Genomic DNA, 13,903 nt, shown 5'->3' with positions numbered 1-13,903 from the left:
CACCCAGCAGCTGCATGTGGAGGAGCAGAGACGCGAACCCGGTTCCCCAGATTACGAGTCTACCGCTCTTAACCACTACACCACACTGGCTCTCAACATCCTGCCTGAGATGGCTGCCTCACTCTGCCTAATATGGTAGGACCAGCTCTGATTTCACCAGCTCTCAAGTGTGCATAATTTTTATGGATGAACCGGGGCCTGTTGCCTAAAATGGCCACAGGAAGTAGTATATGGATGCAAACCTCTACAGAAGCAGAGGGGACACTACAGCACTCCAGATTGTGAAAAAGCCCACTCCCTCTTTCCCTCTCTTTTTCAAAGCTCTGGCTGGCAGAAGGAAAGTTTTCCATATTACTCTTAAAAGTAAGCCAGGCTACCCCAAAGCCAGGCTCGCATCCAAAAGAAACGAGCTCTGTAATTAACTTGGCAATCTGCTTGGCCGAAAATCGTGTTAGTAAGTCATAGCAAAACATGAGAAACATTTTAATTCACTTAAGCCTGGAAAGTGGCAGAAGTGGGAAACAGAGGAAAATATCTTTTAAAAAAAATGAAAAACAACACAAATCCCTCTAACCTGTTGTCTTTGTCACAGGTGGTGGTGATGTACTTCAGGAACAAAAACTCACCATTAGCAAACAAAGGAAAGGGTAGGGTAAGTTCTGAGTCAATTATCTCCTTTTACACTGTTAACTTCCTCCCACATCTTTTCTCTATGAGGTAGTTGCTGTCAGGCTTGGGAATTTATCTGCAGTGTAGAAGTCTACAGCCCTCATTTTAGAGGGCTGGGAAACTTCTTTCAGCCAGAAGGTCAGATATGGTCTCTTCTAGGCAACCTTCTGGGGCTGGACTCCCACATGTCAGTGACGGGCAGGGTTAGAAACAAAAGTGGACAGGACAAGGCTTGTTTCTACACAGACTCAGGCAAGCAAGAAGCATAAACAGAGTAACAGTAATGGTACTGGCACATTTTAGCCAGGCAAAAACACTCAAGGAGGATGCAAAGCAGGTGTGCTGAGGGGTATGGCTTGGGGAGAAGAGGTCTGGCTAGGAAGTGGCTGTGGCCTAGAATACACCTGAGATCCAGATAGAAGAGGCTACATCTGACCACCAGGGCCTGAGAAGCCCTATCCCAGCTTTAGAGAAATCCCTCCAACTTTGTGGCAGCTATTTCTTCCCCATAAGCACATTCTGTAGGTCTGACTGACACAACCACATTTGTAGGATCAGTCACTTGGACTTTTGCATATTGTTTGCACACCACCCCAGGGCGGCAAGAGACTCCAGGGTTTCCAGAGTTACAAGCTAGCAGTGATCTGCCCCCTTTTTGGGGGTTCAGGTCAAAGTTGTTGAGCTTTTTTTAGGGAGGGGAAAGCCACTTTTTTGGGGGTGCGGGGCCAAAATGATCTGCTGATAGATCACGATCTGTTGGTGTACACAATACTGAGCCAGATGTAGGTCCATGGAGAGAGTATACTTGCCCCAGGTCTCAGAGGGCGAAGCCTGCCATATGGCCCTCACCAGGCACCAGCTGTTTGTTTGTTTGTTTTTTACTTTATAACTTTATTCCAACAAGACTCCTGCCATGGGTCCCAGTCAGACACTGCATGGGCCTGGCTAGATGGACCGGTGGTCTGGCTCAGTATAAGGCAACTTCCTGTATCCATGTGTTGGTGTATGAGTAGCATAAGGCCTGGCCAAGCAATGCTATGCACACTTGTGGCCATTTGTCATTTCTCATTTATGACACTGGTCAACAACAAATTTGTTGTCTGCATTTTTTCAGTTGATTTAGGATGAATCTGATGCGCTGAATCCAAAAATCACATTGGTTTTGCTCAATCAGGTCAAGTTTTTGAGCTATGGCCACATGTCGTTTTTTTACATTTTTGTTCACATGTACGCTTGTGTGGAGCATTTTAGAAGAAGTTGGTGGGGGTAAAATGCCATGTCAAATAATTGTTTTGATTGGAAATGATTATTTTAATGACAAGAAGTATTCAGGTCCGATAGTTCTGGGTGATTATGTCGAAAAGGGATCAGTTTGAAGTCATAAAACCTCGAAATCTTCCATAAATTGGTGCGGCAAAGCATAAAGTTGGGGGATCAAAACTAACTTAATCCTGATCTTCAATAAGCACTTTGTCCTGTAGCTCATTGTGATGAAATTCCAGTGTCTATCTTTGGAGAACTTCCTGACATTAGTGACAAAGATGCCTCCAGTGTTGAAGGACATGAAGAAGAAGAAGTGGTTCTTGAAGATGATGCTCCACATCCATTTTCCCAAAAGGAGTTGAATGATCTAGTTCGCGACCTCAGCTTGTCAAAGGACTCTGCCGAACTGTTGGCATCCAGATTGAAGGAAAAAAACCTCCTCTCTGACAGTGCTCACATCAGCTTCTTCCGCAACAGGCATCAAGAGTACCTCCGTTTTTTCTCGGAAGAGAAGGGCTTTGTGTACTGTGCAGATATTGCGCAGCTTCTGCTCAAGCTTGGAGTGCCACAGCACGAACCCAAAGATTGGAGACTGTTCATTGACAGCAGCAAATGAAATGTGTTCTGCTACACAACAGCAACCAGTTTGCCTCTATACCCCTGGCTCACTTGAGTACACTGAAGGAGAACTATGAAGCGGTGAAGTATGTGCTGGAGAAAATTGGTTATGATCAGCATAAGTGGTATATTTGTGTTGACCTGAAGATGGTGAACTTTTTGATGGGACAACAGTCTGCCTACACCAAGTACCCATGTTTTCTGTGCATGTGGGATAGTAGGGACCGTACTCAGCATTACACGAAGAAGGACTGGCCTGTGCGGGAGGAATTGGTGCCTTGCAAAGAAAGGAATGTCATCAACGACCCTCTGGTCGAGACAGAATACTCTTCCCACCGCTGGGTTCAATGAGTGACGAGCAGGGGGAGAGATTCCATCAGGACATGAAAGAGATGGAGACCAGGTATCAGGGTTGCTGGGACGCAGTCATGATGGCTGACTACTGTTGGACTCTGAAGAGAGACCTTCCTGCCACTGAGCATTCCAGGAGTTCCAAGAAACGGAAGTTCAAGCCCTGAAGTTTGAAAAATGGTGAAGCAACATGCAATTTATGTGTACTTACCTTTATCAATGCCCACCATTCAGTTTACAGTAAACCTGACCTGATGGAGAGAAACGGATGCCATTTCCTGATTCAGCAGTGCAAAAATACCCTAAATCAGTTGTAGAAATCTAGACAACATTCAAAAAGTAAAAAATTGTTGCCCAGTGTCATAGGAGTGTCCATGCCAGCGATGCTGACTTCCGTAATATGTGGCCTGGAGGCTTTTCAGTCAGTTTGGGATTGTAGTCTCTACAGGGCTGGTCCAATGTGTCTTACTGCCTGAGGTGTAGCCTGGATAGCTCAGTTGGATAGAGCATGGTGCTGATAATGCCAGGGTTGCAGGTTTGATCCCTGCATGGGGCAGTTGCATATTCCTGCATTGCAGGGGGTTGGACTAGTTGATCCTCAGAGCCCACACATCAAGGTTCATAGTATCCAAGATTAGCAGTGTTACTTTGGTAGCTGAGGTAGACTATCCTGCAAGTGTTGCTTCTCCTGCCTGGCGGTGAAAATGCAACAAAGTAGGTAACAATTTGCTTCTGTTTCATGACACTGAAAATCAGTTGCTTGAGGTAGCTGTCTTGCTGTGCCTAATGGTAGGGCCACCCTGACTTTATGAGGTAGAAGAGATGCAGCCTTTCCTTGCTTTGAACTGTGTGCATACATCACTTATGCATTTAAAAAAATATACATAAATCAATGCTTTATCTCCTTATCACCACAATTAGTGGGCTAACATGGTGAAGCCTGACACAACCGTTAATTTTCTGAATGTTGATTCACTGCCATTAATTCCTAGACATTAACTTGAGAAGAAAAATAAAGAGAGGAAATTTAAATCTGATCATTATTACGTTACAAGCAAAAGAGTTTAATGTATTTCTTGGGAGCAAGGCCTCCAGCAAATGGGCTGCCACAACTGTGAATTAATTTCAAAGGAAGCACAGGCTACAGAGCACACCAGTAATCTATCCTGAATGCGATAGTGTCATGCAATACACTGTGAAGATTTTGGTCACAGCCCAGCCTTATCTGAACAAGTATAATCACTCTCATTTGGAAGGAGGAGTTTTCAGACTGCCTGCATTACATAAAATTGGCTGTGACTCTACCACCAGAGAGTAGTCCTAGTTGTGGTTCCATGCCACAAAGAAATTTCTAGCTTTCTGTCTGTAGTATTCCCCTAAACTTTCTCATCACAGAGAAAGTGTGTTTTCATCCTGCCTTCAGTGGGCCTGATTAAGAAATCTGCATAGGTCAGAGATGTATTCCTCCAGATTCTCTTCTGGAATCATAGAAGTTTGAAGGGACCCCAAGGATCATCTAGTCCAACCCCCTGCAATGCAAAGCATCCATGACAGATGGCCATCTAACCTCTGCTTAAAATCCTTCAAGGCAGAAGAGTCCACCTACTCCTGAGGGACTCTGTTCCACTGTTGAACAGCTCTTACTGACAGAAAGTTATTCCTGATGTTTAGTCAGAATCTCCTTTCTTGTAACTTGAATCCATTGGTGTGAGCCTTACTCTCTGGAGCAGTAGAAAACAAGCTTGCTCCATCTTCTGTGTAACGGCCCTTAAGATATTTGAAGGTAGCTATCAAATCTCTGTTTCATCTTTTCTAGGCTAAACACAGCCAACTCCCTCAACCATTCCCCATGAGGCTTGGTTTCCAGACCTTTAATAATCTTGTTTGCCCTCCTGTGCACACGTTCCAGCTGATCAATATCCTTCTTAAACTGTGGTGCCCAGAACTGGACACAGTACTCCAGGTATGGTCTGAGGTAAGACAGAGAAGTGCTATTACTTCACTTGAACTGCAACCTAACTCCCATCAGCCCCAGCCATCTTGACAAATGGTCAGGAATGATGGGACTTGTAGCCCAGCAACATCTGGCTACAGGTTTCAATCTCTGGTATGGGTAGTAGTGGACTGTTCATATGACCATCTTTTCAAAAACTTGCAAGGAGTACTCAGAAGTGGAAAAATGGATTTGAAACAAACATTCACCCCTTGATACCGAATGTAATGATGTTGTATTTGGGTTGGCAACTTGCACCCCAATTTTATATGGATCATGGTTAAAAAAATTTAAGTCCTCTTCAGTCAATCAGAAAAGCCCTCTTTAATCAATCAGTTCAGACCCATAGTGAGAAAAATGTGTCCCATCTCCCAGGAGACCACTGGCCAAGGTGGAAGAGGGAAAGGGGTGATTGCCCCACCTAGTTTTGGTTCTGATCCAACCATTACTGGCTCCAGCCACTTCTAGTAGGCATGTGTCCCCATGCCAGATTATCCCCAATGGAATGTTTACTCCCAAAGGAATGTTCAGGAAAACAAATGTTGCTCCCCCACCCCCAATTTATAAGCAGCACGAAAGTCCCCATGGGCCAGCAGCACATCTCCAGTGTCTCAGGAAGAGAGCCCAGTGTTGTATGCTTGTCAGGAGGGGGAAGAGGTGCCAGACTGGCCAAGGAGCCTCTGAAACATGGTGCCAGCTTGAAGCTATGGTTCCTCCTCACCATGCCCCATACCTAATGAGAAGCAGCCCTTATCACTAGCAGACATTATTACAGCTTATATACTGCTGACACAAATAGTCTACTAGTGTGAGGAGAAAAATGTGAGGGAAGGGGAAAATCAGAATTCTTCCTCCATGATTAGACTGCACAGACAAAGAGACGACTCACGTGAATAGTTATATCAGCTGCAGTAATGTCTTTGCCAGCTCCCAGTTGCACTCAGACAGGTTTGGCTTTTCTGAATGTAAGAAATCTCATTATGAGCAAGTCTGCTTTAAAGCAAGAATGGATGGCAGACTGTGTTAAACAGAGGGTTCGAAGGCCCATTAATGGCTTCAAGCTTCTGTCAGCCTATGGTTGACAAAGTGAGTAGAAACTAATGCAAAGCTGACTGCCTGGATCTATAGTTGTTCAAAAATTTGTCTTCCTATTCCAACTGGTAGACCCTTTGGGCTAACATTCAAAACACTTAATAGAACTCCATCTACTTTCTACAGAAGCCTTACTGTAGACTATTTACATCAAAATGCACATCTGAATATGAAATATGTATTTAGGACACCAAGCATAAAAATGTGGTTCTACTTGTAACTCCCATCCCCATTTCAGGGTGGATTTCTTTAGCAGTGGATTTCTAAGCATCTGTGCATGAATTGGCATACTTTGAAAATCTTGATCTTGGCAATACAGCAACTTGACATTAAGTAAAGCTAGAATTGGGATCTGGCAACGTTGCAAATCATATAGAAGCATTTAATGTTGTTTCATTTCTGCTGTGGTTCTAAGCAGAAAAGATTATAATTATTCTGCAATCTTAACTTGCTTCTGCTGATGCCAACATTTTATTTTGCTTAAAGCTTCTGCATGCTTCGGTAATATCTAGAGTAAATCTATGATACCAAAACACCACAAGCATTATTTTTTTTTAACATCTCTCCATTTATTTGCAAGTAATTTTATAGCTTCTAATCATATTATATATTTATTGCTTTTCTTGCACAAAAGTTTGACATGGACAATTGCCTTGCACTGCATTTACATGCCCAGACGCAGGGCCTGTAAAAGTTTCATTATATATTAATAAATCCATTTAACAAAAAAGTATATCACATATTTATAGAGCTGTTTATCTCACCTCCAGATTTAAAGGTTGTAAAACAATTACAGACTCACCACGGACTTAAATGTGAGAACAGTAACTTATTTGGCTCTTGTTTAACAAACTGTCAAATGAAAAACAGGTAGGATATTAATCAGCACTTTAGCACTTATTGTTTCCCAGACATGATGAACTAAACACAAACAGAAGCTACAACATTTATGAATGCCTCTGTGATCCAGAGGGACTGAAGTGAGATTTGTTTTTCTGTTTTCATGGAAGATATCCTCCCCCCCCCCTCAAAGGCCTTAGGAAACAATTCTTATGTCAGAACTCTGTAGGCAGGATGAAATGAATGTTGCCTGGCCCCAGTGAAGAATCATGCAATCAGGGGCGTAGGGAAGGATGTATGGTGGGGGTGCTCTGCCCTGGGTGTCATCCCAGAAGGGGGTGACAAAGTCCCCACTGGGTGGATCGCCATTGCGCCGACCCCCCCCCCGGGCGGGTCGCTGATGCACCAATCCACCCCCCCCCCCCGGATCACCGACGCGACGACTGCTCCTCAGGCAGATTGCCGACGCACCGATTGCCCCCATGCTGATTTGGTTCCAATATATAAACATTATTGGAGATGCAGGGAAGAAATTCTACTTTTATATCTATTGGACCACACTGGCACAATATAACCTTACTCTTGAACAATTATGGTGAAATGTTAGGAAAGACATTTGTGATACTTACAAGTGTGCTGTGAATACTGGCACAAGTAGTTCGGAGTTTACAAAGTGAGACAAAGATTGTGGATTCAAATCCTACACAGCAGATATTTTTTGGGGGAAACACAGAGGGAAGGAGAAGCCCAATTACACAAGTGGATTCAGGATCGCACTATGCTGGATCTCACTCAAGATATGTAGTGAAGAATCAATTCTATTACGCTAACGTTTTAAATTATCACCTAGCTTGATTGAAATGTTCTATATGTGTTCACTCATGGTTAGCAAGTTAGATAGTTTGATTTATAAAGATGTGAGGTCGCAATTTCCAAGCATGATACTGAAGTTGCATGCTTCGCCTGTCATTTGTATAACTGGATATGATGTGCTTTGATACAATGAAACATAAATAAGAGGAGCAGAACAATGCAAACTATAGGAAGTTGGCATGATTAATCCCAGTGTAATTTATGATCTCCTAAATTACCCCAGTTCCAAAGCCTACTCATACTGGTGGATCTTGGGTTTGGATTGCTTCTAAGCAATTTATTGTTTGACTTTGTTTTTAGAAAGTATGTTTGGGCATGAGCCTGTGTCTTTAACTGTATTTGATGTTTTAATTTGTTGAAAGCTGCCCAGAGTGGCTGGGACAATCCAGTCAGATGGGTGACATATAAATAATAAATTATTATCATTATTATGTGCAAGCTCTGTAGGGTATAATACTCAGTACTCTCAGGTGTATCATTCCCCAATATATATATTTTTTCCAATAGGTTTGTTAAATCTAACAACCTTGCCTTTTTAGTGGTTTAACATATGAAAACACTGAAAACATTTAATAAGCTTGGAACCCACTGTCAAACAAATACATAAGGCCGCCTTTGAAGGCAACAACACCATTATTTATTTATTTCTAACACAAAATGTCATCTAATGAAAAACCTGCATTCAGTACCAAAATTATAAATGGGATTGAAGCAAATAGTTGAAAACAGTGAAGGCAGTTTTTGAATTATTTCTCATAAAATACTGGAAGAGTTACTTTGAGGATACCAGCTGTTCTGAAATCTAAGTCTGTTAACAATCCGTCAAGTTGTCAACAATGCACTTTTCTTTCCTCTGATTTTATATGCTTATTTCTTTGTTTATAATTTCCCATTGTGAAATGCTTATTCAAACAATAGGTGCATATTTAATGCTCTCAGTATTAATATGTATCTTCATATAGAAAAGTTTCCAAACAGTAAACCCTGGATATCTCTCTCCTCAAAATGGTGCCTGGCCTTTGACATCATGGATCTAATTGTAGGATGGATGTCTTCAGTTTTGGATATCCATATTCTGAAGCACTAGAGCCACTCTGCTTGGAATGTACACCTAAAAAAAAAAAGAAAAGGGAGGAAAACTTACAGATTGCTCACAATATGCCTTTGGGATGGGACAAGATATAAATCTAAATAACGTACTATAAGTGATCTACTGTTTGAACATGAAATATACATTTAGGAACCGAACTTTCATGAAATGTGCCATCAATATTAATTAAAAGTAGAGTGCAATTATGGATGGGACATGCTGTCTCAATGCCCACAAGGCAATAGAAATTATACACTTCCTTTCCCTTTGCCACTTCCTAAAGTTAGATCTGGCGATAGGTTTAAATGCAATTACCACTAGAGGGCTCCATGTGATTTACAATCACCGATTTCAGACATCTGAGGACATTCGGGTCGATACACTGTACAGTGATAAATGACAAACTCTTACTACTGCATTTGAGCTCTATTGTGTTCTGAATTAAAGCTGCCCCAGGTCCGTGATGTCATTTCGTACAGGTAAATGCAAGGTATGACACAGCAAGGCACTTGAAAATACAGCAGGTTTTATGGTATTGACTCTTGAGCAGAAAAACAAGCCACTCGTTTGCCTTTGCATGTTGAGACTTAAGTTCTTCCACTGGCATTCTGACACTGAAACTTTTAATCTCATTTAACCTGATCCACTTTTTGTTTTTCTTCTTCAGAAGTACTTCTCTTAACAAGGGTGGAAAGGAACCTGTGGCAGCATATTCCGCACAATGCTGCTTCCGAGCACAGATTAGATTCACAACTCAAAACATGACAGATATGTTCTGTTTACCAATTACCTTGCTACGTCGTAGTTTACAGACTGCTGAATGCAATTGATCACGTAAACTAAACTCAATAACAATGCAATTAGAAAAGAGTCGGCAGATGAGTGAAGATTGCAGCCTTCCTGTTTGACAATGCCAGTGTTTAAGACTTTCCTCCTCCTGGCATTCCTAATATAATGCTATTTTCAGCCATGTTATCTCCTAGCGAGAGTCTGACTGACGGCATGAAAAGCTTTTATAGTCGGCAACCGGAATGAAAGGTGTAAAGCAAACAGCTTTAGGAAAAAAGGAAAAGAACAGCTGATCTTCATCGAACCAGACTGTAGCATGTCCAATGCATCTCAGCTCTCGCCAGTGAACAGAGTGTTTTCTCCCCTAAGGTTTCTGTGATAAATAACTCCTACAAATCTGCTCAGCAGGGAAGAAAATGTGAAATACACTTGGGATAGCGTCATGTGCCCCCAAATGTATGTGCAAAGGGGGGGGGGGGAATTATAGCTGTAGCTTTTTTGCACTTATTTACTACTGCAGTTTTAAGTGCCAGAGGATTTATTTCCAAATCGCTTTAGATAAACCAAGTCACACAGATCTAAGCAGCTGGCAGCTTGAAACAAAGAAAATTAGCACAATGTAGAAAAGCTGCTGCATTCTAGACCATCTTTCAGGACCTGAAAAAATGTGGAAGATTACTATCAAGGCAACTGGATTGCTGTGAAACAGATACTTCAAGGAAAAGAAAAGGTCTGTGTGCCTTAAAATCTGACTAATTTGTGGCTATTGGACACACACACACAACTTTGTTACCAAGAGATCTGCTTCCACAGAACTGCATGGGGATGAATAGGTGCATTAAGCAGGTATGTACTTTAGAAACTGGTATTACACACCCAATTTAGTAATAAAATAAAATCAGATTTTGGGATTATTTTTTTAAGAATGGAAATTCCTTTAAAAACCCCCAGCTTTAATTATTTTTAATTGTAGTATCAGGGTACCTGAAAGGCTGTGTTCCCTGCCATCCAAAAATAAGATGACATGTGGAAGGACAACCTAGCCTCATTGAAGAAGCTTGATTCTTTCTTCCTGCTTGCCAAAAGAAATACTCATCTCCAGCTGCCAATGCCCTGGTACTGCAGAAGCAGGAGGAAAGGGCACTCTGTCCCCACCCATGGACCAACTATTATTCACGCAAGAAACCCAGCAAGAGAAAATCTGTATGTCTTCGGCTGGATGTGAACAGCTACTTCTAGCTCTGCATTCTGGCTTTTAAAAGCCTTTCCTCTCCTCTCCTTTCCCTTGTGTGATTTTGTCAGCCTTCTGACAGTGCCTGACACTTAAAAAAAAAATGATGTAAGCCACTTTGGGAGACAATGTTTTCTTAAAAAAGGATTAAAAATATAGTAACTACATAGACAAATGAACTGTATTTAAAAATGGCCTGATGTAAATAAATTATATATGACTGTTATATAACCAAGCCTACGTTGAGCCTGCTTTTCTGTGTAAAAGATGACAAACTATAAAGCAAAGATCTCCAACCTGAGGTCAAGTATCAAAAAGTATGACGTAACTGGTCATACAATATTATGACAAATTATGATTATGTGGTTTGCTTGGCCACCTTACACAGGGAATGAAAGAGAAACCCATTACTTCCACAGTTGTCCATTTGTTTTTCAGAAAAGCTGTGCTGGCTGGGACTGATAAGAGACATGGTCCAAAACATCTGGAGGGCACCAAGTTGGTGAAGGCTGTACTAGCAGATATAGTTCAGTCGTGTGCATTACATGTCTGAAGCTTTTAGAGTCTACTCATAGGCACTATGAAGAGTTTGTTCAGCTGAAAGCTAGAATGTTCTAATTAATTTTTTTAAAAAACTATCCAGGAAGCCTACTTATTCAAGTGATGTATGAATGGGTTTGGTATATAATCCTTGGAGGTTACAGAGGCATTTATTCTAATATAGCACATGCAGTTTAGGCAGCTTTTGCCAGCTCTGTTTTTTGTATCCTGTTCCTGATAAGGACACAGCTGGTACGTCTTGGATGAAGAAGGCTATCTGTTTCTCCTTTCACCTTTTGGTTCTTGCACTTTCTGTCTTATCTCTCTCTTCCTCTCCATTTCCCCCTTTCGTCCCCCTTTCCACTGTTGATCTTTAGGGGCAAAAGGCAGACGAACAAACAGGGGAGGAAGCACAGCTATGAGGATGCAACAATGATACCAAAACATATTTGGTAGATCATCTTTGCCAATCTGTTCCCTGTTTTAAAACAGTGTATCTTCTAGTTACAAACCTTTGGTCTATGCAAATGTCTATTTAAAAAGGCAAACTAAAAAAAAAAGCCTATATTACATCCTCCAAAGTCAATATATAAATCCTTGTCAGAAAACTAATGGGTTGGATCCAAAGGACTCCTCACAGCGATTTGATAATTTTGTCAATGCTCTATTACGAACCAGATCTTTGAATCCCAAATATTGATTCTCTGGAAATATTAGTCTCCAAGGACAAACTCTCTTTCTTCCATTAAGGGATTACACAGCTTAGTCGCTTATATTAAGAAGTGCTGCTGAAGACTTGCATACCATGAATTAGTTGGGCTTCTTTCACATGACAATTTTCCTGAACAGTTTTCACACAAAGGGGAAATATGTATGTATTACTGTCATGAGGGATGAATTCACACGCAAGAAACATGCATTTTCATAATTTTCCTACTGATTCTTTTTTTAAAAAAACAAACAAACCCATTTGTACTCTGTATTTCTTTATAGCCATTTGATTTCAGTCAAGCAAAGAACTTGTGTGGTGAGGTAGGTTAGATAAGACTTAATGACTTGCCCCACACCACTCAAATTAACTGGGAAGGAACAGAATCAGAATTCTTAACCCCCAAACTAGCACTTTAGTTGCTGTACCAAACGGGCTCAGTATATCTGTAAAGAGGTCTGTGAGAAAGTATATTTAGACAAGATGCCTGTTAAGGGCCCTCTATTTCAATTAGCTTCAATTGTTCTAACCTGGCCCTATTTTTTTAAACAGCATTTATGCTTCTGACAGTATCTGGACATAATATCTGCCCCAGACATTCACTTCCCTTTTATTCCTAGGATGGAAAACATTCTATTCAGAAGACTGATGTAGCATCCTTCATTGCTGACTCCTTGTCAGTTTCCAGCACACAAAGGCAATAAAATACAACAAAGGTTGAAAACTTTCTCCCCAAACAGAAGAACCACCATCCACAGAACCCTTGCACTGTCAGAACTGAGCTTTTTGTTGGCTCTTACCCAAACCATTGCCAGCTCCAAGTATCAATTCAGAATATCCACTGTCTCACCTATAACACATGGGTAACAGCATATTGGTGGCAATTCACGCCAAATTCCTTTTTCAGTTGGTTCATGTAGATGTTGAAAGGTACAGGGCACTAGTGGACACTTGCAAGACTCTGCAGGGATTCTGCTGTTGTCTCTCAATAACACCTTCTGGAAATGGCACTTTGGGCAGGAGTGGAATTAGCTTACCACTGTGCCTCAAATGCCATGTTCACAAAACTAGTCCAAAAAAGATGCCGTGGCTGAAGGCCACTGAAAGGTTCAAGATGACAACTATCAGGGTTACATTCCACCTGTCTTTCATTAAAGCAGAAAGGCAGCTTCTGTGCCAAAACCAGGCCTAAAACTGGATTGAAACAGGTATAGATAACGTCTTACCCAAAAGGAAGTGCACAGAAAACACTCTCAGCTATACTTTAATCAAGAAGGCGACATTTGTGACTGACTGGGTAACACTCCATGGCTGATGGATAAGTTTCTTCACTAACATCACTGCTCATCTCCCATCCTGCTCCATTCCCCTCAGATGTCTGATAAAACAGGGAGCTAACTGGATCTGCACTCTGGGTGAGGGCACTTAGTTATGATCGTGTCAAGTGCCTGAGTCATCTCAGTGTTCCACAGAGAGATTAGAGCTCTGACAGGACAGCTGCGCAAAGTGGAAACTCCCTAAGGGCACTCAAGTATCTTATCAGATTCCATTAGCCTCTGGGAGCAGACCGTTCTGATTGATTCAACATGCCATCCTCCAGGAAGACAAAGAAATTAGTGAAAAACACAGCTCCTCCAAACACTTAGCCACTCATTCAAAGTGTGGCCTGCCACATCAAACTAACGGCATGAACATTCCATTGGGTGTGCAATGAAATGTACAAAACAGCAAGCATTTGTTCTGAAAAGTACCTGATTAAATGTAAATAAATGACCACATTAATTTGTGCATTAGAACAGGTGGGAAAAAAGAGGTGAAAATAAAAATACAGCTAAATGAGTGGCT

The 13,903-nt window shown here is 41.5% G+C and overlaps 1 protein-coding gene across 2 annotated transcripts in view; it reads right to left on the bottom strand.

The window, feature by feature from the left end:
* Positions 1-6,533: 6,533 nt before the first annotated feature.
* The window catches only part of GBE1 (1,4-alpha-glucan branching enzyme 1), a 147,245-nt gene continuing 139,875 nt past the window's right edge, over positions 6,534-13,903 (bottom strand). For both annotated transcript variants that reach the window (XM_083439249.1, XM_083439250.1), the window contains one exon: positions 6,534-8,810. In XM_083439249.1, coding sequence (XP_083295375.1) covers positions 8,754-8,810 — 57 coding nt within the window. In that variant the 3' untranslated portion in view covers positions 6,534-8,753. The remainder of the gene's footprint in view (positions 8,811-13,903) is intronic.

This window comes from Podarcis tiliguerta (assembly GCF_965153285.1).
Source record: "Podarcis tiliguerta genome assembly, chromosome: 4".
Lineage (NCBI taxonomy): Eukaryota > Metazoa > Chordata > Lepidosauria > Squamata > Lacertidae > Podarcis > Podarcis tiliguerta.
The sequence above is the reverse complement of the archived record's forward strand: the minus strand, read 5'-3'. Positions and strand labels throughout refer to the sequence as shown.